The following is a 24857-nucleotide window of genomic DNA, read 5'->3' as shown; positions in this document are numbered from 1 at the left end:
GGGGGGGGGGGGGGGGGAGCAGGGAGGAAAGGGGGGGGGGGGGGGGGGGTACAACTAACAAGCGATGGGTTATACATAGTTCGAACCGGAGATGATGGATCTAAAGGAACAGTACGACAACACGCCCATTTCAGACATGGCCCACTATATCAGTCGTTTCTGGTTTTAACTATGTTTAACTTGAACCAGCTCGCCTGTTTATCATCAAAAGCGATGGGTCTCACTTGATGACCGTGCGCAGACTGCTTTTCATAAACAAACCATTGTTTCCTTTTGTTTTTTTCTTTATGATTCACCATTTGTTCGACAGGTTTCCTCGATTGGAGTGATTGGCACGCGGCATATTCTCTGCAGAAAACAAAGTTTGCTGGACTTTTTTATACTCACAAATGACGTTGCGCGTATGTAATTTAAGCCTCGAAACAAAGCCAGCCATATTGGCCGTCAAACCAATACATCAAAACGAAAAAAAAAAATTGTGCAGCAATTTAATTAGATTTAGAGATCCCTTTGTTCTTTTCCGATGCTTCGGTGCATGCCTCCGCCATTGTTGTGGTACAGAGATTGCGGCCGCAGAGTTGAGTTCCGTACAATCTTTTTCAAAAGTGAACGCAGTCCTCCGTCGGTTGCAGCGACTCCGACATTGCCCGCTCAATGTCGGCAATGGCGCTGCTGCGTCGGCGGAAGCGTGCGTCCTCAAATTTGTAAGTGCGGGCAGATGAATGCGTCTTTCTTTCTATACCTTGAGTCACTGCGCGTGATACCGACGTACCCGGCATGTCGCGTCTCAGTCCGCGTATACGAAAGAGGCGGACTCGATGAGACCTCCAGTTCCTCGGTTTCACGTCGAATCCTCCTCTTTTGTACACGCTTAAAATTCCCCGAGCACACATTGCGCCGCAGTGCGCTTGGAACACCGATTCCTCTAAATCGGTTCATCCAATCAGACGGGCGGCCGTGGTATCTTTAACGTTTTAACGATGCCTGGAACGCGTTTGCGACTGGTGTACTTAGCGTCCCATACGGCCTATGCGTCGAAAGTAAGGCTGGGCAGTTAATCGATTAACCGTGTGATCGATCGAGTAGCGCTTTATTATAGTCAAACAACGGCGGAAGAAGAGAAAGATGATCATAACATCTCCTCCTCGCCACGAAGCGAGTGCGGCGAAGGTTCGCTCGCATTTCCGGCAAACGCCGTGAGATGGCGCAACACGTCTAGGGTAGTGGGAAGCCGATGAGTGCCAGTGGAGGAATCGTCGTTATTCTCGCACATGTTCACAAAGCTGAGAGTGCATGGCCCTGCCGAGCGATGCCTGAACCGCCTTGGTTGGCCTTGTTCACACACTTCTCTCCTTTCAGCGTGAGTCAGACACGAGCTAGGTATACTCCGGAAGCGCTGCCTTCAGCGCGAACTTTCTACCTTCGGTAACACTTCGGGGTCTTAGTAACACGCCCGGGAGTGGCGGACAGCAACGAACGCGTGCTCTAGCACTGTGGTCTTTGACGGTAAAGTTCCTCAGCATTCAATAGACGCTTTGCAGCAGCTGTGAATGGGCGCCGCCATAACTGACCTTGATTTTCGTTTCCTCTTATAACGTTTGCTTCACTTCATCGTGACTACAGCGGGGCAGGGGATTGCCATTTTAGATTCTAATTGCGTCCTTCTCCCCAGCATTGGCCTTTGTGGAGACTCGGCGACGCCCGCTTCACTGGGTCTGCGTCTGGGTAGGCGAAAGTGGTTCCGATGTCACAGGAGCCGGCGTGTCCTGCTGCGCTACGTTATGCTGTGGGATGTCGTAATCCTGGCAGTTGGTCGTAAAAGTTTTGGCAAGAAGTAGGAGCGAGTGCGATGTTTCGCTGTCGTCGCAGCATCTCCTGCCAGTTGAACTTGAGGCGTGTACTTGTCAAGCTGACAAGTACACGCTACTTGTGACAAGTACACGCTACTCCGCTACTCTTCCACCGCCAGGATCGCTCGCGGCAGGCAGCAGCGGGAAACTTTTATGATGCCGTCGGGCGGAAATCGAGGGACCAAGTTTAGCACCTGCAGGACATATAAGTCGGAGACGCGTTCCAGGTACCATGGCATCATGGCCCAACGACCACGCATCCTCGGTGGCAAAGACGGCTTTGCAAAGTCGTCTTTCCATATACGCGCGATAACATTGTTTATATTGAAAAAAAAAAAGAGAGAAAGAAAACGCGACAAGACACCGTCGCTCAAGAGTTTTAAACTTTGCGACGTTTGTCTCCTTGGGTTTGCGTAGTCTCGGATCCCTGTTCGGGGATTGTCGTAATGCCCACGAGCAAGTCGATGGCATGCTCGCCTGGTGGGACAAACCCTACCCTACCCCAAAGCTCAAAATTCTTTTCGCTATCTAGATTATGTATCACGAAATCTTATTGGATTCTATCTGGATCTCAAGTTTTTATACTGGATTTCAAGTTTCCATTACATTTCCACTTTTATTTCTCGTTCTATAATTCAAATAGCGAAAAGTTATATTGGGCTTTGGGGTAGGGTAAATGTTCACGTTTTGTCTGTCCTCACTGTGTAACACCTTGTCATCTTCTCGTGCGGTCTTTACAGGCTTGGCTTGCCTGTGTCGCTTGTGGTTGTCTCTGGTGCCCACCCCTCTGCTTTTTGTTTTACTTTTTTTGTATCGAGAAAAAATGTTTTATTGTGTAGACGTCGCAACAGTTCGCATGCGCCTCGACACTTCTAGCACAGCATGTTCACATAACGATAGTATGCCTGATGACACATGAGGGCATGGCTCCGAAACTTCTAATTGGGTTGTGGTCTTGTCTCTGTCTCGCTCTTCCGTTGCAGAAAAGCGGCGAAGGCCCTCCTCGTACTCATCCCGCTTCTCGGCGTCAGCTACATCCTGGTCATCTGGACGCCCCAGCACAAGACAGCCAAGGTCATCTTCACCTACGTGCAGATCACGCTTTTTTCAACCCAGGTAGACTCTTCCGTGTTGCATGAAAATCGCAGCTGTTATATGTTCAAGTACATAAAAGTGCGAAGCCCTCGGCGCCTACGTGTGTCACTGATACCGTTGAGACATCTATTATTTGAACATATAATACGTTTTCACGGCTCTGGGGGTGATTCTGGAAAGAGACGTAGCGTGGCAGACGACATGTAGAATAACAAAGCAGATGTAGCGTAAAGAACAAATGTAGCGTAGTAACGGACACATGTAACGTCACAGACCGCTACATTTCAGCGGGAAATCTTTATCGCCAAATTTAGCAGGGAAGTTCACCACGCCACGTGACACCTATGAACGTCATTACGAAAAACTAAAGAGGGGACATGGAAGACATTCCACTTGTAACAGAGTCGTCCTACCAGACACTATATACTTCGTTTCAGCTTAGGTCCGAGCGCGGCCGATGTTATGAGCCGAAGGGCCAATCAAACCGCGGAAGAGGCAAAACGTCATGGCGTGCTCTCTGTTGTTGATAGGACCAGCTGGTATTCGCCGTCTCTCTGTGCACTGTATGCTCCTCCGCCGGCTAGTCAAGCGCAAAGAGCACGCCATGACGTTGCGCTTTTTACGCTGTTTGATTGGTCCTTCGGCTAACATCGGCCGCGCTCGGGCCGAATATGAAACGAAGTATAGCACACCTGAACCATTCACTCGTATACTACATTCATAGGAGTTTGGCAGTAGCCTCAGCAATATTTCATTTGTTTATTTGAATATACCAAGTAGTACAGAATGCACACATAGAAGTGCGCTCTCGACATCGATTATTGGTCCTAACTAAATCAGTTAAAAAAGTAAGAAAAGCAATATGCATCATGCTTCCATCGCCACGCTGTCTCAGTGGCCAAATGTGTGCCGCATCTGCCACTTAAGTTCTATTCCGAGCTAGATACTGATCGCCCCTTTGTTTAGCTAAGCAATTTGAAAAAGAGAATATTGATTGCAGTTTTCAGTGAATCTGGGTTCGATACGAGCAGGATCCTCTCAGTATGCGGTTTCTCGAGGGTTTATATTTTTACGAAGACCGGTTGCAAGACCCATCCACATTGACGTGAGAAGCTGACATCGCGTCCCCTTGATCGATTCCGACTTTTTTTAGAAATAGCTATCGAGGGCTTTCGCCGTTATAAGATTGTCCCGAACAAAGGCGACAGCACCTAAATTATATTCACGACCTCGCTCTTGAGCGCCAACTTAAGCCGCATCAATCGCGGATAATCTCTTAATTAACGTTTTTCAAGAGGATTTATGTCACGTTTACGACCCCAGCTGGCTCCATTTCACAATTTATGTAATCTCTTCTCTCTTTTTGTACATTTCTCTTGAACATGATTTTCTTGTTTTTTAACGGCTGCTCCGCGCGACACCTGTAGTCTGTTTCACATTATGGGTTCATGCCACGAAAAGATGTGCACGAGTGAGAGAGTAAAACGAGTGAACAAAAACAAATAAAGTGAGCATTAGCAGTACGAAAAGATTACCGCTGTTCGTATAGGCACGGCACTATTAACGAATTCGTGAACGCTTGGCTGTAACTTTCGTCTCAGAATAAGCGAAGAGCAAAAATAAATTGAGGCGAGTGCAAAATGACTTTTTGATTTCTATATTTTTCACAATACTGAAATCAATAAAGCTGCATGTCTTCCGTGGCCATCCTACGTCTCTTCTCGTTGCGATAATTTGAAACAAGTTTGTCTATATATACAATAGTTGTGAAGCGAGATATTTTGAAAAATAATTTGAGTTGAAACTTTCAGATCAGTGAACTAAACTTTCGGAACAAAACTAATATTTTTCTTTTCTAATTATTTTAATACATCTAATAGTGCCCCCAAAGATAACGCCCAGGAAGCAATGTAGGTAAATATGCATAAATAAAATAAGCTAAACTAAATCATTTTCCCGTTTTGTTGGGAACTACATTCAGAATGTGGATACAATCAAAACTCGAGCGTGCACACTATCCCGCAATCCAGGCGACAAGTGCAGACAACAAAGTTTTCGCGGGCGCCGATTCTATCGGCATGATTTTGCTTCCAAAGTCCGCTTTTGAAAAACGCCGATATCTGTTGTTGTTGTTTTTTTGTTGTTGTTGTTGTTGGTTTTTTGCAACGCCGTTACCACAAGCGCTGCTTTTTGTCCATCACCTGCTTAGACGAAAGCAATTCCACGGAACGCGGGGGCGTTTTGCCGGTGTCTATCGACCACCATCAGCAAATTTTGAGGCCTATCCCGGAACGTCGGTGGCGCCATGCAATCGTAAAAAGGAAACTGTCTCGCGGCAGCTGGTGCCAAAAGAAACCATTGAAGCCGGTGCGGCTTGGGGTCGCTTTTCTACCCTGGCTTTCTGGTTGTCTCGTCCACAAAAGTTTCTCCCAACTTCTTCTCTCGTTCGAGTGGAAAACTCGCGGATGTTCGCGGTAATAGAACTTTCTCTTTTTATATCAATATACAGTATAAATAGGCCCGAAACTTTTGAACTGAAAAGAACACCAAGAGAAATTGCACGTGCTCGCACCCCCTGCCCCCCCCCCCCCCCCCCCCCCCCACACACACACACACACCACAACGATACTGGAAGGATACTCCTTTCTTTCTTATGCGCGGCCACAGAATAAAAGTATAAGATAAAAAAAAAAATCTGGAAGACTTGATGTAAGTATCAGAAAGAAAGCAAAATGGAAAGCTTATTCTCGGAACGAATGCACCCGTCCCATGAGGGATGGAATAAATATAAACACGGATATCGCAAAAAAAAATATATATATATATATATATATATATATATTTATTTATTTTTATATTTTTTTTAGGCGGGAAATTTAAAGTAAACTAAGCTCGCATTGATACAACACTTATGATCGTGTTTCAAGTTCGGAGTTTTGCGAGTTCAAGTTTTGAGTTCGGTGCTGCGAAATGAGTATTAATGGCCAATTCACGCGACGGACTGGTCCGCGGACGGATTGGTCACGTGACGTCATGTCCGCGGTTCGTCCGTCTCCCAAACGCATCCACACGTGGGAGAGTACGAATGGACGCCAGCGAGGACGGACCTAGTTTGTTCGCCACCGCACACTGCCGCGAAACTCCAACATCGCGCCGTGGCACCGTTATCCAAGAGAGAAATCGACGTTTGCTACCGCAATAACGAATCGTACGCTGCTGACGTTTGATGCACAGTGCTGAACACTGACCACATGAAGACTCTTCTCAGCTGCACAACGTTATGAAGTTCTGGTAAATTGATTTCGAAGGTTCGATACTGATCCAGCGCGCGCTTCAGAACATATCCTTCGAGGGGACAGCACGGGTTCCCCAAACCGATCTCGGAGAATTTTAGCAGGTGCCGTTCTCCACAGTCACCGACAACCTAAGAAACGCAAAGCGTGGCTTATTATGTTTATGCCTATGCGGAGAGCAAGTTCGTCTGCTTCTTGCGCAGGAGTTGCTGTGACGTCAGAACGACGCCGAGCTGTGATTGGCTTTGGATGAAAGGACAGTGGGTAGACCTCAATACTAGATGCCTTGAAATCTACCCACTATGTTTGTTTGTTTGTTTGTTTGTTTTTTTTGTTTTTTTTTTCAATCAGCCAATAAGAGCTCGGCGTACTGCCATCATCGAAACCCCTGTGCAAAAAGCAGACGAACTTCCACTCCGCACTGCTTCGTGATTCGTTCTACGGCTTCCGTCTAACGCCGCAATCTACGAAGCGATAAGAAGCGGTTCAAAGCTCGCCACGCTCATAGACCAATCCTGGTATTGGGAGTTGTCCTGCTGTTTAGAAGCTATTAGGGACTTTCAGCAAACCTTTACCCTGTTCCGCGTACCGCGCTACTGAAACCTCTGAACCATGCTTATAACCGCGCGCCCCGCGGTCACTGTTCCACATTGGCGCGCGCTTGAAAGCATGCTTCAAATGCTTCGGTAGTGTGGTACGCGGAACACGGTAACGGTTTGCTAAAAGCCCCTATTCTTTCAGGTGTTTGACGGAGCGATAATTGGACCAGCAAAAATGGTTCGATCACGTTCCTCATTGTCTTCAGGGCGGAGCACGAGTTGTCCAGTCTTTCAACTGATGCACAGATAAGTCACTCAGTCCCTCTTTCTTTTCAGGGTTTCACCGTTGCCGTCCTCTACTGTTTCCTCAACGGGGAGGTACGTGTCTTTGCCCTGTGGAATGCCCAACGTTAAGGGTATCGGGAAACTAAACAGTTGCCTTGCCATTAACGAAACCATTGGATTGCCATACTACGCGTCCTGTTTTATAGAATTTGTTCTTCGTTATTATTGCCTCAATCAGGCATACCGATTTATTCACTGATACAGTTATCCACTACCCAACCAAATTATCAATTTTTTTTAAACATTTGTTTCGAAATAAGCTGCATCATTCAACGATTTTTTTTATTATTATTTCACCCATTCAGTTTAATTTGAGTGCGGCACTTCTCGCTTCGCTAACAGACAAAAAAAACTATGGCAATTTGCGAAACGGTTGCTGCCACCATGATACTTCAAGGAAGTTCCTCTCGGAGTTCTTACCAGCTCCGCCTTTCTTCGTGCTTTCTGTAACTTAAAAAATTCAAAGCAGGTCAATAAGTCATTCATTCGTTCGAAGCGCAACTAATTAACTAAAACATGTGTTCATATATTGACCTACAAGTTGGTCATTTTCTCAATGCGTTCATTCGCCCACCAGGTGCGCAACTCGGTGCGACATCACCTGGAGCGCTGGAAGACGATGCGGGCCCTGCGCCGCGGCGACCACGGCCGTCACTCGGGCGGCTATCGCTACGGCTCGCACAAACCTTCGGCGCTGCAGCGGGGCAGCTGCATCAGCTTCACTACCACCACCACGTCATGCATCGGCAACAGCCGCTTCCCCACCTCGCAGAGCAAGAGGCCCAGCAACGGCTCGTACGCTCACCTGCCCTTCAGGGACGACAACGTCTAACGACGCGCATCATCCACCAGCACCGTCTTCTTGCTCATCCCGGCCACTGTTACTGTTCGAAGGCCTTGGTTCAAACAGACTGTCATATGCTGATAAGAACAATGAACAGCTAATGGTTGGTCCTATTGGAGCCACTGAAATGTGTGTCTGATGTGTGTTTCTGTCTGGTCAAAGGACGCCCTGCACTTCTTGCTCATCCCTGTCCCGTCAACCATCGTTCCTTCTGGAGTGCTTAATCCTGGCCATGGCATCCAGTGATGAGGGCCACTATTCCTGTTCGAGGGCCCTGGTTCCAACGGACTGCCATCTGCTTACAAGAAGGGTGAACAGCTAATTGTCGGCCCTATCAAAACAATTAAGTGCGTGTTTGATAAGTGTTTGTCCGTTCAAAGGGTGTCCTGCACTTCTTGCTCATCCCTACCCCGTCAACTATTCTTCCTCCTGAAGTTGTGGATTCTGGTCATGGCATTCAGTGGTCGGGCTGCTCCTAGGGCTGCGACCGTTCGTTATTGATGTCCTGTAGTTTGTATCTGAAGTGCATACGTGTATTTTTAGCTGGAGCGTGTGGGACTAAAGGGTGAAACGCTTGGACACCTTCCTGTCGATCTTATCCCAAAGCTATGGACCCAGGTATGGCCATCTACGGGTGGACTTTATTGGGACAACTTCGACCATGTGCACTGATGTCGTTGCGTTATTAACTGCACCGTGCTTCTTGAGCGTGTGGCAACATGCGACGATGGGACACTTTATCTTGTTATGTTATCCTGAAGCTATAGTCTCTGGTTCGAACGTCTATCTACTAATGAACCTTACGTCAATAACCACAATAATTTATATTGATGTCCTGGTGTGTTTAAATTAACTGTTTCCAGAGTGTGAAAGGGTCAAGAAAAAATAGCCGGCGAAGCTTGCTCACTATTTTAATAATGTCCAAGATCTATCAGCATTGGTGGTTCCAATGTTTGCTGATGATCACCGACCGCGCTCGTATTAATGTCTCGAGAAGTGTACTCCTGGTGTGATATAGACCCTGTGGGGCAGCGGATGATCACCTTGTGTTGTAAATACACTCGCATCGCTGTGACTCTTCAAAAGAAATGGGCTCATCTTGCCAGACCTGGCCATAGACGGTGCCGCATTCATCACTGAAAGTATGACTCATTTCATCTATGTCCGGGAGTGTGTATCTAGATTGAATGCATACTGGTTGAAAGATTCTTCCCGCCTTGTTGAGAAGTGTGTTCATTTTAGTTCAGTGTTAACAATTTTAAAGGCCCGTTCACATAATTGCGTTGGTTAGGAACAGAGTTCTTGTGATCTCTTAGGTCGACAGAACACGCTGGCATCATCTATGAGGCGACCATGAAACTGCATTTCACTAGAGCAAAGGTTCTGCGGTATTCGTGACATAAAATGTACGTGTTATTTGTAAAAAATGGTCATTTACGACATTCTGAAAAAAAAATGTTCAAGCCAAAAAGAAAAAAAAGTGCTGCGCGAAAAAAAAAGGAAGAAATATACGAAAACTTCACGGCTACCCGATGGATGACACCAATGCGTTCTCTGGCCGTAATACATTTCAAAAGGTTTTAAAGCACATGGTCGTAAATAGGTTGAAGTGCGTGAACCAGCCTTTACCGTTGACTTGTCAACCTGTGGTTTGTAGAGCTAGTCTGCGCGCAGTGCACAGCCCCCTCCTGGTTGAGGGGTTGGGGCGGATGACCAGGGATATTCACACTTCCATCTAGATGAAGAGGGCTTATGAATCGCTTGCCCAGAAAGAACACTTCTCAAGTAAAGCATGTAATCATATTTCCGATGATAAAAATACAACACATGACAGCTCGCTAAATACCAGGAGACCGACACGGAAGCACAACCTACACATAGATACAGGGCTGTGGTCACGGGTAACCTCAGAAACGCGGGACCCAGCCTGGGCAGCTTCTACGTCAGCTTTTAGCTTTGTTTTTATTTTATTGCTCGCGGCCTGGCCGTGTGAATCAGATAATCAGATCATCTGGATGAAATAAATATGGGTAGTGGCCTAACACACATGTTTCTGAGCCAAAGAAATGACGCGTAATCTTGGCATAATAATATTTTTAAGTCATCCAAATATACTTTTATATTAGTTAAAGTAGTACACGCCTGTATTTACGATATATGTAACCTATAGTTGTTTTGCACCGTAAGTATGAACGAAGAAGCTACAAGATCGAGCACTCTTGATTTCTCTAGCCAAAACAAAGTGAGTTTGCAGTTGTCACGTTTTGTCCTGGGCCATTAGCACAGTGAAGACAACTTCAAGATGAGGCAAGAAGTATCCGCTCTGCAGAGTTAACATACTTCGCCAGAATGCAACGCGCTAGCTTGGCGCCAGTAAACGTCATTATTTACCCGAACGCCATTGTGCAATCAATTTATATAAGGAGGCTTACTTCTGCCGACCCTTTATGGTATATGAAGGGAACGAACTCACTACATTGTCATATAAGTAGTGTTGATGGTAATTAATACGAGGCATTCCAGGTCTTCTTTGATGCGTATCTGAGAAATCGTTGTGCTGCTGATTGGTAGAACGTTGTATATTAATATATCTTGAAAAGGTTATCGGTGTAAGGCGGGAAAACCTGCATTAGATGACAGCTCAGATTCCTGCGGTAGAGAAAACCCTTTTCTTTTTTTTCTTTTTTATGGGGCATACAGTATTCTCTAAGGAACTCTCCCGATTGCTACGTCTGCCTAAGTAAGGCGTTTCAAGTACGCACCAAAACAAGAAATAACTGTATTTGAATACGTAAAGCCTTCCTCGTGAAATATTTTTTTTAGTAAGTACGGTTTGGTGTTTATTTTAATTCTGCTTTGCTGCGAAATTTTAAGGTAGCCTCTCGCTCCACTGCAGCATATGCTTGGCTCCCCCACCTGGGGGCATGTGTGGTCGTTAAATTCAGATAAGCACCCGCAAATATATTCCTTAATCTTCGGCAGCGGCACGACCTTGGGCAGAATTTGTTTCATTCGCCGCGACCACGATGGTACCGCTTTTACCGTGGCACGCGAGAACACTGTTCCACTAACCTTCGAAGAAGTTGCGACAAACTGTATGCTCGCGAACGAAAGTTCCATGCATGCGTGCAAGTTTAGAACCTGGGGTCGTCATGACGACTGTCTTTGGGGAAGACTTTTCCGACCTAGGTACTGATATGAACAAAACAATAACTTCCTCCAACATGAACTGCAGCGGAGACTGCACCCCCAAGGTCCCAGGAAGAGAGAGGGAGTTGGCATCTCTGCGCCACTTCGTGACGTAGTGATGCTATCATTCTTTTCAAGATTTGCGCCCACAAAGATATAGAGTCCGCATAACGCTCGATGCGTCTCGGTGCACTCAGCTCTGAGCAGAGTGCCTCTTTAAGTGAACGGAACCTCCGCTGCAGTTCTTAGGATAGACTATATTAACTGGCAGCTCAAGGAGCCCAGAGCGTATCCAATCCCGAGCATCTTGTTACACCGCACGCAGCCATGGCCATCAGCCGATAAGGAAGAACTTGCAACACGAACAAAGTAAGGCAATCCTTTCCTAAGCTCGCAGTGGCTACATAATAATAATGTTACATTCCACAATGTACCACTTCCGTACAGAGGAAAGAGCCGCGGAGAAGTCGCCATTTGACCCGGAGACGCATTTGAGAGCTTCGTCGGATATGCTCAATAGTCACGAGGCGACAGCATAAAATACCAAATTTTTCGTGACAACTGTTTGCCAGCGTTGGTTTCTCCAAAGATATTTACACAGTAAATAAACATACTTTTTTTCAGTACATTTTAATCAAAGCAAAAAGCACGCTTATAAATTAAAGAAAAAAAAAGTGTTCCGTGTTTCTTTAACGTGAGCGTATTGTGACGAATGTCTTTAGGATAATCTCGAGATCTGCGAGTTTGAGACTGCTCAATGTAATACACGGATATTTCTCTACACAGGGCCGTATATGTACAAAAACCAAAATAAAGGTGTAGAATGTCTACCGGTTGAGCTAGAACACACTCGGACCATGAGCGGAATATTTTTATGACAAAGTAATTTCACCCATAGCTTTTAGTATTGGAACTCTCGCGTGTTTGTTTGAGCGTGCATAAAATGGACGACCAAGATTGCTGTCATCTCGGCGTGTCCGCCTGCATTTCTTCGTGCTCCGCAAGAATGCATGCACGCGCACTTTTTATGGAGTCGCTACGCTTGCAGCAGATCAGTCTTGCACTCGTTACTCGAAAACAAAGCGATCGATTACAATTGGTTTTACTCTCCGTAAAATTATTTAGTTAGGTTACTCGATTACCAAGAAAAAAGGTAATGCGGAGCGCAAGTTTGTCTGCTTTTCTTGCAGAGGTCGTGGTGACGTCAGAATGCTGATCTCTGATGGGCTTTGATTGACTCTGATTGGAAGGAGAGTGGGTAGACTTCATTGCTAGCTGCGTTGAGGGCAGGGTGTAAGATAGACAGGTGGGGAAACGACAGCCAAATGAGTGACCTCACTGTGTCCCCCTCGGTTTTCTCTTTTTCTGTGGCGCCATCTATGTGGAGCACTGCGAACTCTCACTCCGGGTGGGCGACCGGTGGCGACCGGCTAAACTGACGGAGATGGTTTTTCGTGGATTTTTAATGAAGGACTGTCGTGCTCTCGATTTATTTTGCGCACTCTCGCATAGAGTTCCACGCAAATCCGATTTCGATTTTTTTCCTCTCGCCGCAGCGCCATCTGTCGCAAGTCGGGGGTACCCGCAAGGAGACGAGTACACAATCCGGTCACGGCGCTGCAGTAGGCTTCTATGGGCCGTTTCCCCACCTGTCTATCTTACACCCTGGTTGAGGGCCACCCACTATTCTCCCAATTGAGCCAATCAGAGCTCGGCGTCGCTCTGACGTCACCACAACCCCTGCAAAAGAAGCAGACGAACTTGGGCTCCGCATTGGCCGTTACTTGAAAAGGTAACCGTTACGCTTCCAATTACGTCAGATTTTCAAACCGAAAGGTCTTTCTGTCGGTTTCAGAACGGGTCTTTTGGAGTGTAGTCACCGAACTATAAAGTACATATCTTCTCAATTCATGCATTTTGGTAAACCATTCTCCTGCCCGAGACTTTGTTCGAGGATTTCTCGATAGGAAACTTGTAAAAAAACATATGGCGCCATTAGAAAGGGTGGGGAAAATAGTAACGCTTACGAGTACTTCCGAAGGTAATGAGATTACTCTCGCGATCATTTTCGAATAAAGGTAATCAAATGATTACAAAATTATTTGAAGAAGTTATCGATTATGAGTACGATCGCAGGGAATAGCGAATCCTGATACGCATCTCTTATCTCTCCACAGCCTATGAGATTGTGGCATTAGCCGGTAAGAACGCCGAAAAACAAATCGCCAAGTAAAAATCGTGAGCCGTGTTTCTTAAAGTGACTAAACAAATATCAAATTAGTCGTTAGTTGTTTATGCAGCTGGAGTATAGTCTGCCAGATCATGACGACATTGTTACCCGTTGTAGATAAGCAATTTAGCCAGTGCAGAACGACTGCTAGCCTGGGGCCTTTAACGTGCACCACGTATTATTGATACAGGAACACACGCCGGTACGATGCTCATCCAGATCGAAACGGGCAGGGGTGGGGATTGAACAGCGTGGATTGAAGCCAGAATCCCTGGGTTCTGCAGCGTGAGCTTTCGCTCCACGTACTCCGAGCTGGTATGCGCTAGCCCACTCGGCCACCGATCCCCCTAATCTAATAGACCTTTCCGGAAATGTTTTGAGCCCTCATCGTCCGCTTGACACATTGTGACACGTTCCGATGTATGACACCTGAGATTATCCAGGAATAGAAGAAGTTGACGTTGGTTTAGCATTTTATAATTTCAGAACGCAGAGAAGGCAGAAGGAAAACCAAACAGGGTATGTGATGACCTCCGACTGTATTCGCTTTTTTTTTTTTGCGTTTTGAGTTTTTATTGACATGAAAGAATCAATCGTACCGCTTTCAGGATATAGACCTTTCCAAAAAGAGCTCTGGTCGCCGCCATTTCGGGACTCGAGCGACCCCTGTCAGCCAGAAATTTCTCCCACCCGCCTGAGCTGTGGAAACTCGGTCAGCGCGACTGCCCACCTGCATTGTGCATTCGGAATTCGCCGGCTTTTCTTAAAAGTATTTCCTGTATCGCCGGACCCTCGTTAGCTCTTTGGACTGTTCTCAGAAACACGTCTAAGTTGAAATTGAAAGTACAGGGTGTCACAAAAGAAAATTTACACGCTCTTTTTTACCGCAAAAATAAACTAAGCATCGCCGAACGCTCATTCTCCGCCCAAAGATAGCACTAGAGATCACAACCAGATGCCAAAGTTTCAGCCCGACCCGATAACTTAATCAAAAGTTATGAGTGATTTTCTGAAAATGTCAATGGGAGAATGGCGGCCGACGGAGTTTTCAAACAGATGGGGCTCTATGGCACCAGAAACCGAAAACGGGAAAAAATGGGCTCCATTTTCCCATTGAAATTTTCAGAAAATCACTTATAACTTTTGATTAAGTTATCGGATCGGGCTTGGAACTTTGGCATCTGGTTGTGACCTCTAGCTCTACCTTTGGGCGAAGAATGAGCGTTCGGCGATGCCTAGTTTATTTTTGCGGTTAAAAAGACCGTGTAAATTTTCTTTTGTGACACCCTGTATATACATTGCGTCGTTTATCACATAGTAAAAAAATACGCAAAAAATTAGCAAAGGCAAGAAGTGCAAATTTGTCCCAATTAATATATATTATGCATGGCATTCAGCGAAATCGATTATTTAATCGATTAAAGTGGGCCGATTAATCGGTGTAAAATGTTTAATTCACGCCCAGCCCTAGTTATCATGCAACGTGAGGAACTGGCGACCCCTCGAGACACTTCTAAGTTAGCAGAGCCAGCAGTCAGCCACTGTTTTCTGCTAGTCTACCCAACCAACAACGAAGCTCGTCGCCGGGAACTTGTTCGTGTCACTTGCACAAAGTTCTTCAGGTGACTTGTAATAAACTGTGCTTTCAGTGACACGGTAAAAAAAATGAAGCGTACACGAAGTGTGTGCGAAAGCCTCTTTTCTGGTAAGTTTCATAAGTTGAGCCAGAGACCTTCCACGGTGTGGTCTTTGATAGGCGGAGAGACAATGTACGCTTCGTTTGTCATGCGTATTCGCAGCTAGGATGATTGTGTCGCAGACATTATTCCTTCCCCTCCGTGGAATGTGACAACCAGACGACAGACACTGGCGAGAGGTCAATATCTTGCCATCCAACACAGTGACACGATGCGTTTTAACCATAGGGGTTTGATATAGTATGTCTGATTTAATGTGTGTTCTACAAACGTGCCGTCAACTGCTTTTTCGTTATTAAAATAGACAGTTTCCATTAGCAAGCCTCCTGATTCAAAAGTTAACATGACACGTATAAGCTCAATTTATTTTTCACTCGCGTTTTAATTCGTCTAAAACCAATTTGCTGCCGGTCGCCTCCTTCTATAATTGATCTGTACAGTGCGATGATCTCAGATGCCTCGTAGACCAGCAGCAGTCCGCAAGATTAACGCGAGCGGCTGCCAAGGGCTACTCGCTTCGTCGGCACGATTCCCTGGTGTGCATGCTCCCTGCGAAGCAAAGGGTTGTCTTCACTAGGGTGCCTCAATGACCTTCTGTTTAGAGTGAGGCCACCCTTTGTAGTACCCGATGCCGACAGCACGCGCTCACGGGAAAAATACAAAGAAATCGACGAAAACAAAATGTCGCCATAGCAGTCAGCGCCACACTGTACCACAGACGCGTGCAGGGACCACGGTGGCAGGGACACGCTCTTTCACGCGCTTCTGAACAAAAAATGAATGTAAAAGTCGGAACAAAATGGCCCGATGTCTCCACCCTAAGCAAAGCGCACATGAAGGCACCCTAGTCTTCACCGCAGACACTGGGCGCTGCCTAGCGCCATCATGCGGGGAGCAACGCTATTTTTTTCCCGGCTGCCCTCGTATGGCGCGCGCTCTGCGTTGACAGGCATTGTGAAACTTATAAAGGAGGCTCTGTCCTGCATACAGAAGAGCAAGCAGAAGAAGCGCACGAGAATCGCCAACAAATAAGGCCTCCGAGACACGAAGAGAACCTGCCATGCTGAATAAGGTGAAGGGTTCCGTCGCCTCGAAGGTGCCAGGAGCATTGCTGCCTACACAGAAGGCTGCCCCAGTGCAGCCTGCGCCCATTCAAAGGCTCTCAAAGGACAAGTTGGTAGCCGGTAGGCCTCCGGACCCTTCGAAAGCACCGCGACTTCCAGGTGCGCCGGTTCAGCCGACGACGACCAAAACAAGAAAGGTGGGATCTATAGGATGTGTAATTGGGCTAGTTGGTTGGTCATGTTAAAATGGTATTAAAACAGAGCAAAATGACGAAAGACCAGTGGAAGGTTTCGTCTGTGTCTCCTTCCACTGGTCCTCCGTCCTTTTACGCTGTTTTAATACCATTGCAAGGGGAGCTATATGTTTAAAAAACGCTGCAGAGGTCGTCGTTCCTTGATATGGCTGTGGTACCTTGTGTATCCTATTCTTTTTTATTTTATGTCGCGCCGTTGTACACACAGAGCGACAGTAAGAACCGGTACATTTGGCACGCCTTACGAAATTCATATTCCAAACGTACATAGCTGGAATTGGGTACGCGAACGTAGTTCCACAAAAAGTTATATGTCTATTCTTTTTTGTTTTTCGAGCTCACACTCATAGGAAATGAAATAATAAAATAAAACAAAAACGGTAGTCTGCACTCTGGTTTGCGTGCTCGCTCTCGGGTGGCTTGCTGAACACCAAAAACGCTGAGAACGCCATCATAGAGGCTAGCGACGAGCGGGATAATCGGGATAAGTAATAATTTCAACGTAATTTATGAACGATGACCACTTCGAAGAAAGCTCACTAACCAGCGTAAAGGCGACGATCACCCTGCACAGACGCCATTTTAGATTTATTTTTAATATTCCAGCACGTCCGAGATGAGCTCTAAATAGACGTGAAACCTTTGGTGAAGCGAATTTGCTTGCCCAATTTGTGGTATGTTCGTTTAGAATTCGAATTTTGCCCGGGCAGCCCAATTGAGCTGGTCCTTATTGCCGCTCCTTGTGCCTGACTTGCACTGACGTCACATTAGTGGCCATTATGAAGGACCTTGCTGCTGCGTGCGGACCTTCCGGAGCATATATTTTGCACCACCGAATTTGTTCTTTCTCGCCAAGAGTGAATAGAAATTACCATTTTTACGGTGCGAAAACGTAAGGTGCAAGCCACGTCGTACTTCTTTCTACGGGTAGAGGGGTCACTGTAGCCGCGGACCTTCGATGCCACGCTTCGGATCGTCTTCGGAACGCTGGAAAAGCAGGCCCACGGCGGCTGTTGTGCCGTTCCTCTTTTGTAGTAAATGCCAATACTTTTTTTCTTTCGCACTGATAGGGTTTGTTCTTAAAACAAAACAAAAAAAACACGCATGTTAGTTACGCCGTTGTAAAAAACACCCCGACAGAAAACTTAAGAACAAACCGTGACTTTCACCGGAAAATGTGGTATTATTTCTAGTGCTATTACGGCAGTCTTTACTCTTTTTTTTTTTATGCAGTGAGACTCGAGATTTCACGTTATATCATAATTTACCTAAAAATGTGTTTATTTGTGAAATAATAATAATATATTTATTGCGGGTGCTTTAAGTATATCAATGTACAATAGCGGGACCATCAAGGCCATAAAGGCGTGTAAAACTAGTCCCTAAAATATTAAGAACGATGCACACCTAGATCAAAATAAGAAAAGGAAGAGAGCCAGAACGCATGACAAAACGGAATATGTGCATTGCCCCTCAAACTTAACGCCGCCACGACATTTGCCGTTTTTCAAAGTCCCTGCAGCGGATAATTGACCTATTTGAAAAATGTTTGGGTTCCCGATTTCTATCCCATCCTGAGAATGCTTCCCGAAAGTTTTGGTGACAAATTTAACAGTAAGTCGCCGACAGGAGCTCAATGTTTGGGAACCCAGTGGCGGCGTTAAATTTGGGGTGCACTGTACAAGCAGACAGGCAGAACACATGACGGAAGGGAAATGTACAGGCAGAGCACTACGGCACAAAGTACAGAGTTCACGGAAAGTGAAAGGAGCAAAATAAGATAGTATCCATCGTAGGAAACAGCCGGGGAGGTAACATTTCCCTCGTTGCTGCTCCCTCGCGGCGAACTTTACCTTGTAGCAACGCATTCTTAATAGAGGGCGCTAGTGTCTGCTGCGCCCGAGGAGGTAACAAGCAAAGCACTTCCTCCCTGGCCGGGAGAGGGTGGTAGAGGCGGTCTGTTACCTCCTTTTGGTACCCTTTTTTCTAAGAGTGTAGAATCACTGTTGCCGGTTGTGCGAAGACTTGTATCGAATCGCCGGAAACGGCTTTCGATTCTCCGGAAAGGTTCGCCATTTTGTGAAGCTGCGCAAACCGTATTCTCGAATCGCAACTATCGCCTGTTGCGCTCGCTCTGCACACTACGCAACAATCGCCACACAGTCGGGAAAATCTGTTTCGTGCAAGTCGTGCGCGCAATGCATATCGCTGTAATATTTTTTAACAGGTCACGCGATATACTCGTATATGTGTCTTGGAGCAATACCATGCTCGACACTTCCCAACTGTGGTCTCAGGAGTGGAAGGACGTACGTGAACTTTTCAATGAGATAAGGGCGTTCAATCAAGTTCTAGAATAAATGGAGCCGATTGGATCTATACTTCGTCTCAGCTTCGGTCCGAGCGCGGCCGATGTTATGAGCCGAAGGGCCAATCAAACAGCGAAAGAGGCACAACGTCATGGCGTGCTCTCTGCAGTTGATAGGACAAGCCGGTATTCGCCGTTTCTCTGTGCGTGCTCCTATGCCGGCTAGTTCTATAAAGCGCAAAGAGCACACCATGACGCTGCGCTTTTCGCGCTGTATGATTGGCCCTTCGGCTCGTAACATAGGCGGCGCTCGGGCCTCAGCTGCAACGAAGTATAGTTACCGAAAATGGGGCCCCTTTGTCTCATTGAAATTTCCGAAAATCAATGACTTTTGAATCAGATTCATTTTTCCGCTCAAAATTACACTCTACTTTCTTAGTGGAAGGGGAGGGGCCGGGAGGGGGCACGCTATATATACATCTATCAGCACAATCTCTTGCGCAGGTCTCTGTCCATCGTCACACGGGTCTCGTCCAACCCATTCATAACCAGCCCTTTCCAGTCGGGCCTGTGCCCCCGCAGCCGACACTGAGACAGCTGCTCGAGCAGAACAAGGCCGAGGAATACAAGGTGACCGCATGCTGGGCCCTTAGATTGTTGGTTGTTGCTCGCGGAGCATGCTCAGCACTGTATGTCTGCTTATAGCAACGATCCTGTTTGGCTGGAATGCACACTGAACGTGCCGCTAGACTAAACGTCTAAAGCAGAGTCACCGAATGTTCCCGGAGTACCGAAAATGCCAAGCTTCGCTTCAAAACCGAGTCGCGGCGGGGCAGTCGCGATTCTCAACGTGGCGCTGCCCTGTGCGGTCGAAGCGAAGCGCGTACAGTGTGGCGTTCGTTCTCGTGTGAGCTCTTCAATCCACGTTCCTGGCCTGTGGTGGCACTGGTTGCTTTTTATTGAAGTTCTTTCCATCGTTCCAAGCGGTGCATGACTTGGTCCTCGCTGTCTCGTCTCTCTCTCTCTCTCTCTCTCTCTCTCTCTCTCGCCTCGAAACACATCGAAGTCGAGTGTTAGGGTTAGCGCCCGAGGCGTAGAGTTTGAAACGCAGCACCAGCGCAGCTGGAGCGAGCGAACGAGCCGGCAATCTCCTTTGGCGAACCGGAGTAGCGGCTACTTGATATACAAAACTTAGAGAAAATCAAGGCACCTTCCGTTCGGTCCTAACTCATCGATGTTCGCCGTAGCCGTGGTAACGCAAAAACGTTTTAAATACTTTTTTTTCTTTTTCTTTTTTTTTTTTTTTTTGGGGGGGGGGGGGGGGGAGGGATATTTTTAGTGTGGCCAACAGATGACTTTCGTCACAGGTTACTCCACCCAATCAGAACCGGATTCTGCGGGGATTCACATCCGGCAAGCGGACAGAATGGAATTCGGTACTCTGGGAACATTCCGTAAATGTGGTCTAAAGTAACGACATTCTGTTCAATCTATTATAACAGTTTATTGACAGTCTATCTTTAAATCCCGGAACTACCTGACCGCTTTCTCGAGTATTCGCACTTCTGAAAAGAGCTCAAGAGATATGTGCAGGCTGTAGATATCTTTAAAGCATACGACCAGCTAAAACTATTTCTTGTTTTTTGTTTGTTTTTGGATTTTTTACGGAGCGATGAAAGCAGGTTTCGTGGCAGGTCCATCCGATTCTGTGTAACCGTGTTCAAGAGACGTTTGGAATCATACAGTTGGGTGATCGTGGTTAAAACGTTGAGGAGCCCTTGATGGCAGTGCTCCGAAAAGTTCTTCGGGCTAGCTCTTCATATCGTTTGGATGTAACTCATTGCCTTTGTTTCTTTCCTTCTCGGTTAAATGGCGAAGTTCCTCGAGTCTCAGATCCGGGGCAAGCAGGCTGCCATCCTCCTGATCGTGCTGCTCATGTTCATATACTATTGCGGCATGGCGGCGGCCTTTTACTACTTCGAGTACCACAACAACACGCCGGCCACGGCTGGTGCCAGCGCCTTCACGCCCCAGCGCGTCACGGAGGGAAACGAGTCGAGGCCCTGACAGCTCTTCCAGGACGCCGCAAGCTTTGCTTTGTTGCATCCGCTGGTACATCCACGAACTGTGAGACATTGTGCATACCAAAAAGGAATGAACTTACGGGGCGTTTTCGCGACTGTTCCTTTGCATTTACGAAAACTTTTTAGCGGCCAAACCATCGGATTTGGTAGGCTAAAATCTAGATAGTGTTCGGTGTTTAAAAATGAAATATTTATGTTCGTATAAAACTTTTTTAACAAATTAAAATGCCCTATTTAAGATCTTAGCTCCAAAGATCCGAACTGCACGCCGACATATCAAGCATTTGCGTGTACATACAACCCTGTGTAACATACTTTTGTAATAAATCAAATAATTTCGCGTATTCTAAATATTTTTTGTTGTTTTTGTTTGTTCGCGACTGTATAACCCCGGTAAGGTTTTTGCCGGTTGAGTGAAGCACGTTCTACATATTAAGGGCCTCTAGCAACCCTTCTGAAACGCAACTCGGAGGAAAAGTAGAGTTAAACCACCATTCGATTTGAGTATTTAAGTTGGATTTGGAAACGGAGTATCCATACTAACATTTGCGACAAATTCAAATACAGATTGTACACATCGAGGCACCCAACAGTAAAAGAAAGATTAATCTCCGTGTTCACACCTAGCGCATATTGAAACCTGCCCCAGACAGAACACTGTAAAATATACATCAGTTGGAAAACGTTCAACATCTAGCCTGTCTACGAAACAAACAAAATAAAAAATATTATTTTTATATTGTGTGCGTTTTGTTTGTGTTTTACCGACCTGCTATTCCGCCAACGCAAAAAAAAAAAAATATTCTCGTGTTCGTCAAACTGCACTCACTCTCATCTGCAAAGTTATCCAGTGATCGAAACATTATTCGATGCAAATTCAAACACTGCTTATCCCTCTTGTCCAGAACGAACTCAAACCTGATGCTGTCCAAAAGAAAACGATTGCATGGCAAGTTAACGAGCGTCTTGACAACGTACTCCCCGCGTGTCAGTGACTCGTCCTCTACAGCCCGCACATTGCTTTCTTTCGGATTGCCTTAGGCAAGGTCTTTTTCCCAGTTCGTTCCGAGCCAGCCGGTTCCCGCGGCATCAGGATGTGGCAACAGCAACCCGTACTTTCACACCGAAACATACGACTTGCAAAGATTCTGCCTCTGCCCCTGCTAGGCTCCCGTCGTAAGACTCTAAATGGAAAGTAAGTCTAGATGCAGACTCCGTCCTGTCTAGAATCCACCGCAAGGATGCGTGAAGCAGCCCGTTCAAGAAAGCCGAGTTCAGACGGGGCACAGCCAGGGGGCTCGACTGCCGTCCCAGCACGTGGCGCCTGCAGGGCATAGCCTAACAACCCTTGTACCAGTAACAGCTAGAAGACAAGGCTTGCACATGACGTCATTGTTAGTGGAACCCCGACCCACCCAAGACGCTCTGGCGGCGAGGCTAACACAAGCTAGGAGGCGTTGCGTCCACTTACTAGGGATGACGTTTGGGGGGAAAGGCCTTGTCTGCTTGTCCTCTGAGCATGGGCTCACGAACCGTGAACTAAGCGGACGCGAACTGCCAGCTCGCCCCGTCGACTTCGCCGCCCTTCCGCCCTGCCGACGCGACTAATGGATTCGGACTCCCGTTCCTATCTCGTTCTTGGATTGTTCTTGGCTTGTCGGCGGCCGTGCGGATGCCAACAGACTGAGCGCTTCCACGGGAACGCATAGGCCCGGTGTAGCGAAGTGAGCGAGCGGTGCGCATCTGCACCGCTACCCGGGGAGGGTTCGAAATGGGTGCTCTTCGTTGTTATTGCTGTCGACGTTATGACGCGTAACGGCCTATATTTCCACTTAGCAGAACAAACGCCGATACTTATGTCCGCCAATAAGACGAAGTCGGCTTTTTGATTCGGGTTACCTTATTGTACGAGCACGAGGCACTTTTGACCCCACATTTGGGCGCCAGATGTGGCGTTCGGTTTGCTCCGTCCACCTCGGTGCATCAATCAGGCTAGCAAGGCATTCGATGAAAGAGGAATATAGCATTGTCGCAGCGCTAAAATCGCTACTGACCCCCGGCGGGCGGGCGGGGCCTTGCCAACCCAAAAAGTGAGGGAATCGGACCCTTCAGCGCGGCTCCAGACTGCTGCGTCACCGGCGCGCCCAGAATGTGCCAACAAATTGGTTGCATAGTCATTTATTAAGAAGAGCATGGCTTACTTTGCTTCTTTGTAATAGACCGAACTCACCAAGCGCTCGGCGTATGCGTGATGCCGCCATAACTTGAGTTCACAGCAGGCAAACGGCAGTGCACGGGAGGGCTCGTACCTTCTCGTGCTTTACACGCGCAGTGCTCCAGCAAGGTTCTCGCACGTGCAGAAAGACTAAAGTTCCCTCGATGCATTGCGGCAGCGGTGGCGTAGTCAAACTGGCTGCTGAGATCGGTCTATTCGTCCTTCGGTGTTCCTATCGCTTAATGCCGCAATGTCATTGACTGTGGAAAAATTGATTATCGGGGCTCACATTAACCTGCAATTCTTAGACTCTCAGTGTCTATCGACTGACTTTTGTGAAAAAAGTGTCCCTAATTTACGATTTTTTTTCGATGTCGTGTGCAGTTCAGTAGATATGTGATTTCAAAGTTTTGATTTGGGGTACGGCGAGACCGAAACTACCAACTCGAGCATAATGGCAACCCTTGTGATCAGCTGGCAACCTTTGTGATCAGCTGTATAGCCATCGTCTAACACAAAGTTCGTACGGTGTTACCGCAAAATATACGACTAGCCTAGTCGCAAGAGCAGTTCTGATTTCTGATGTAAGATGCTACGGCCGCTTTACTGCCTTGCTTCGCAGATATCCAAACATCGGTAGGAAATACCATTAATACATGTTCATCAAGTTGCCGGCCGAAAAGCGAGGTCCCCACGATGAACGCATGGCTCAGCGAACGAGTGAGTGAGAAAACGTATTTATTAAATGGATACATCGCCCCGATCTCTTGATAAAGTCATCCAATCTTGACAGGGGAAAGGGGAAGAGAATCATGGGAACTGATGGGAAAGGTGTGGTGAGGAGGATGGATGGGTGGATGGATGGATAAGACTGAATCATTTGAATTGGCCGGCGGCTTACACCGCATGACGTTTTTTTTTTCGTTTGTTTGTTTTTTCCTAACATGTATTTTACATAGAGTTATACAGCTATGCGTTTATTCTTAAAAGCTACGATCCGTAGGACGGTAGCGCCTCTATGCAACCGGTTGCACACACCTTCCGCCCTACGGGTCGCCCAGAAGGAAATAATGAAATAGTCATCGTTCCCTCGACCTATGTCTCTAGTCAGATCTCTCCTTGGTTATGTCCACCTTCCCCGTGTCTATTTTTCCCTCATTATCCCTGAATCCCATTGTATTTTGTTAAATTAGTAGCCTCTTCGGGAACTACAGGGTGAAGCTTCTGATAGTAAACTATCAAGTGCTCAGCCGTCTCCTCCTCATCTCCATAAGCTCTACACTCCCGTCCTCGCCTCGAACGCATCGGGTGCGAAAACTTGTCTGTTCCCCCCTGCTGTAACCAGGAGGGACAGGGTCAGTATCGTGAGGGAGCAGCACAGCCAGCCTGAGCTTCCTGGCAGCCTTCCTACTCTTTCTTGATTTCTTCAGTCTCAAATAAAAATCATAATTTTTTTTTATTTTTATGAGGGGTGAATTATGGCTAGGCGAAGGTACGAGCCTGCATGTAGCTTTACCATCACGGCCTCGTTCGCCCTCTCATTCTCCGGGAAACTTCCTTGGATCCCCGGACCCGAAGGTGTCCGGGGACCCACGAAAGCACGATGCTGATTCGCGGCCGAGATTCAGCAACGGCTCTTTCCATTTACTTCACCACCAGATGTCTGCCGTGTCCCCGGCAACATTCTTGGGTGGCGTCACGGGAATCATGTGAAGACGCGTGCTTCAGCGACTGTTTCGCGAAGGTCATGAGCCGCTGCTTGAATGGCTTCAAATATTCACTATTAGCTCCGCCGTTTTCGGGCTGCTGGTCTTTTACGTGGCGCCACTCCACGTGGTGTTCATGGAGAC

At 46.9% G+C, this 24857-nt stretch overlaps 1 protein-coding gene across 1 annotated transcript in view; it reads left to right on the top strand.

Annotated features, from left to right (window-relative positions):
• LOC8030997 (diuretic hormone receptor) overlaps nt 1–9180 on the top strand; it is a 275430-nt gene extending 266250 nt beyond the window's left edge. The window contains exons 11-13 of the mRNA XM_042293803.1: nt 2834–2966; nt 7114–7155; nt 7700–9180. Of these exons, the coding sequence (XP_042149737.1) occupies nt 2834–2966; nt 7114–7155; nt 7700–7954 (430 nt within the window). The 3' untranslated portion in view covers nt 7955–9180. The remainder of the gene's footprint in view (nt 1–2833; nt 2967–7113; nt 7156–7699) is intronic.
• The last annotated feature ends 15677 nt before the right edge of the window (nt 9181–24857 follow it).

This window comes from Ixodes scapularis, unplaced genomic scaffold, assembly GCF_016920785.2.
Source record: "Ixodes scapularis isolate PalLabHiFi unplaced genomic scaffold, ASM1692078v2 PGA_scaffold5__190_contigs__length_132052651, whole genome shotgun sequence".
Lineage (NCBI taxonomy): Eukaryota > Metazoa > Arthropoda > Arachnida > Ixodida > Ixodidae > Ixodes > Ixodes scapularis.
This window is presented reverse-complemented; position numbering and strand designations above follow the sequence as displayed.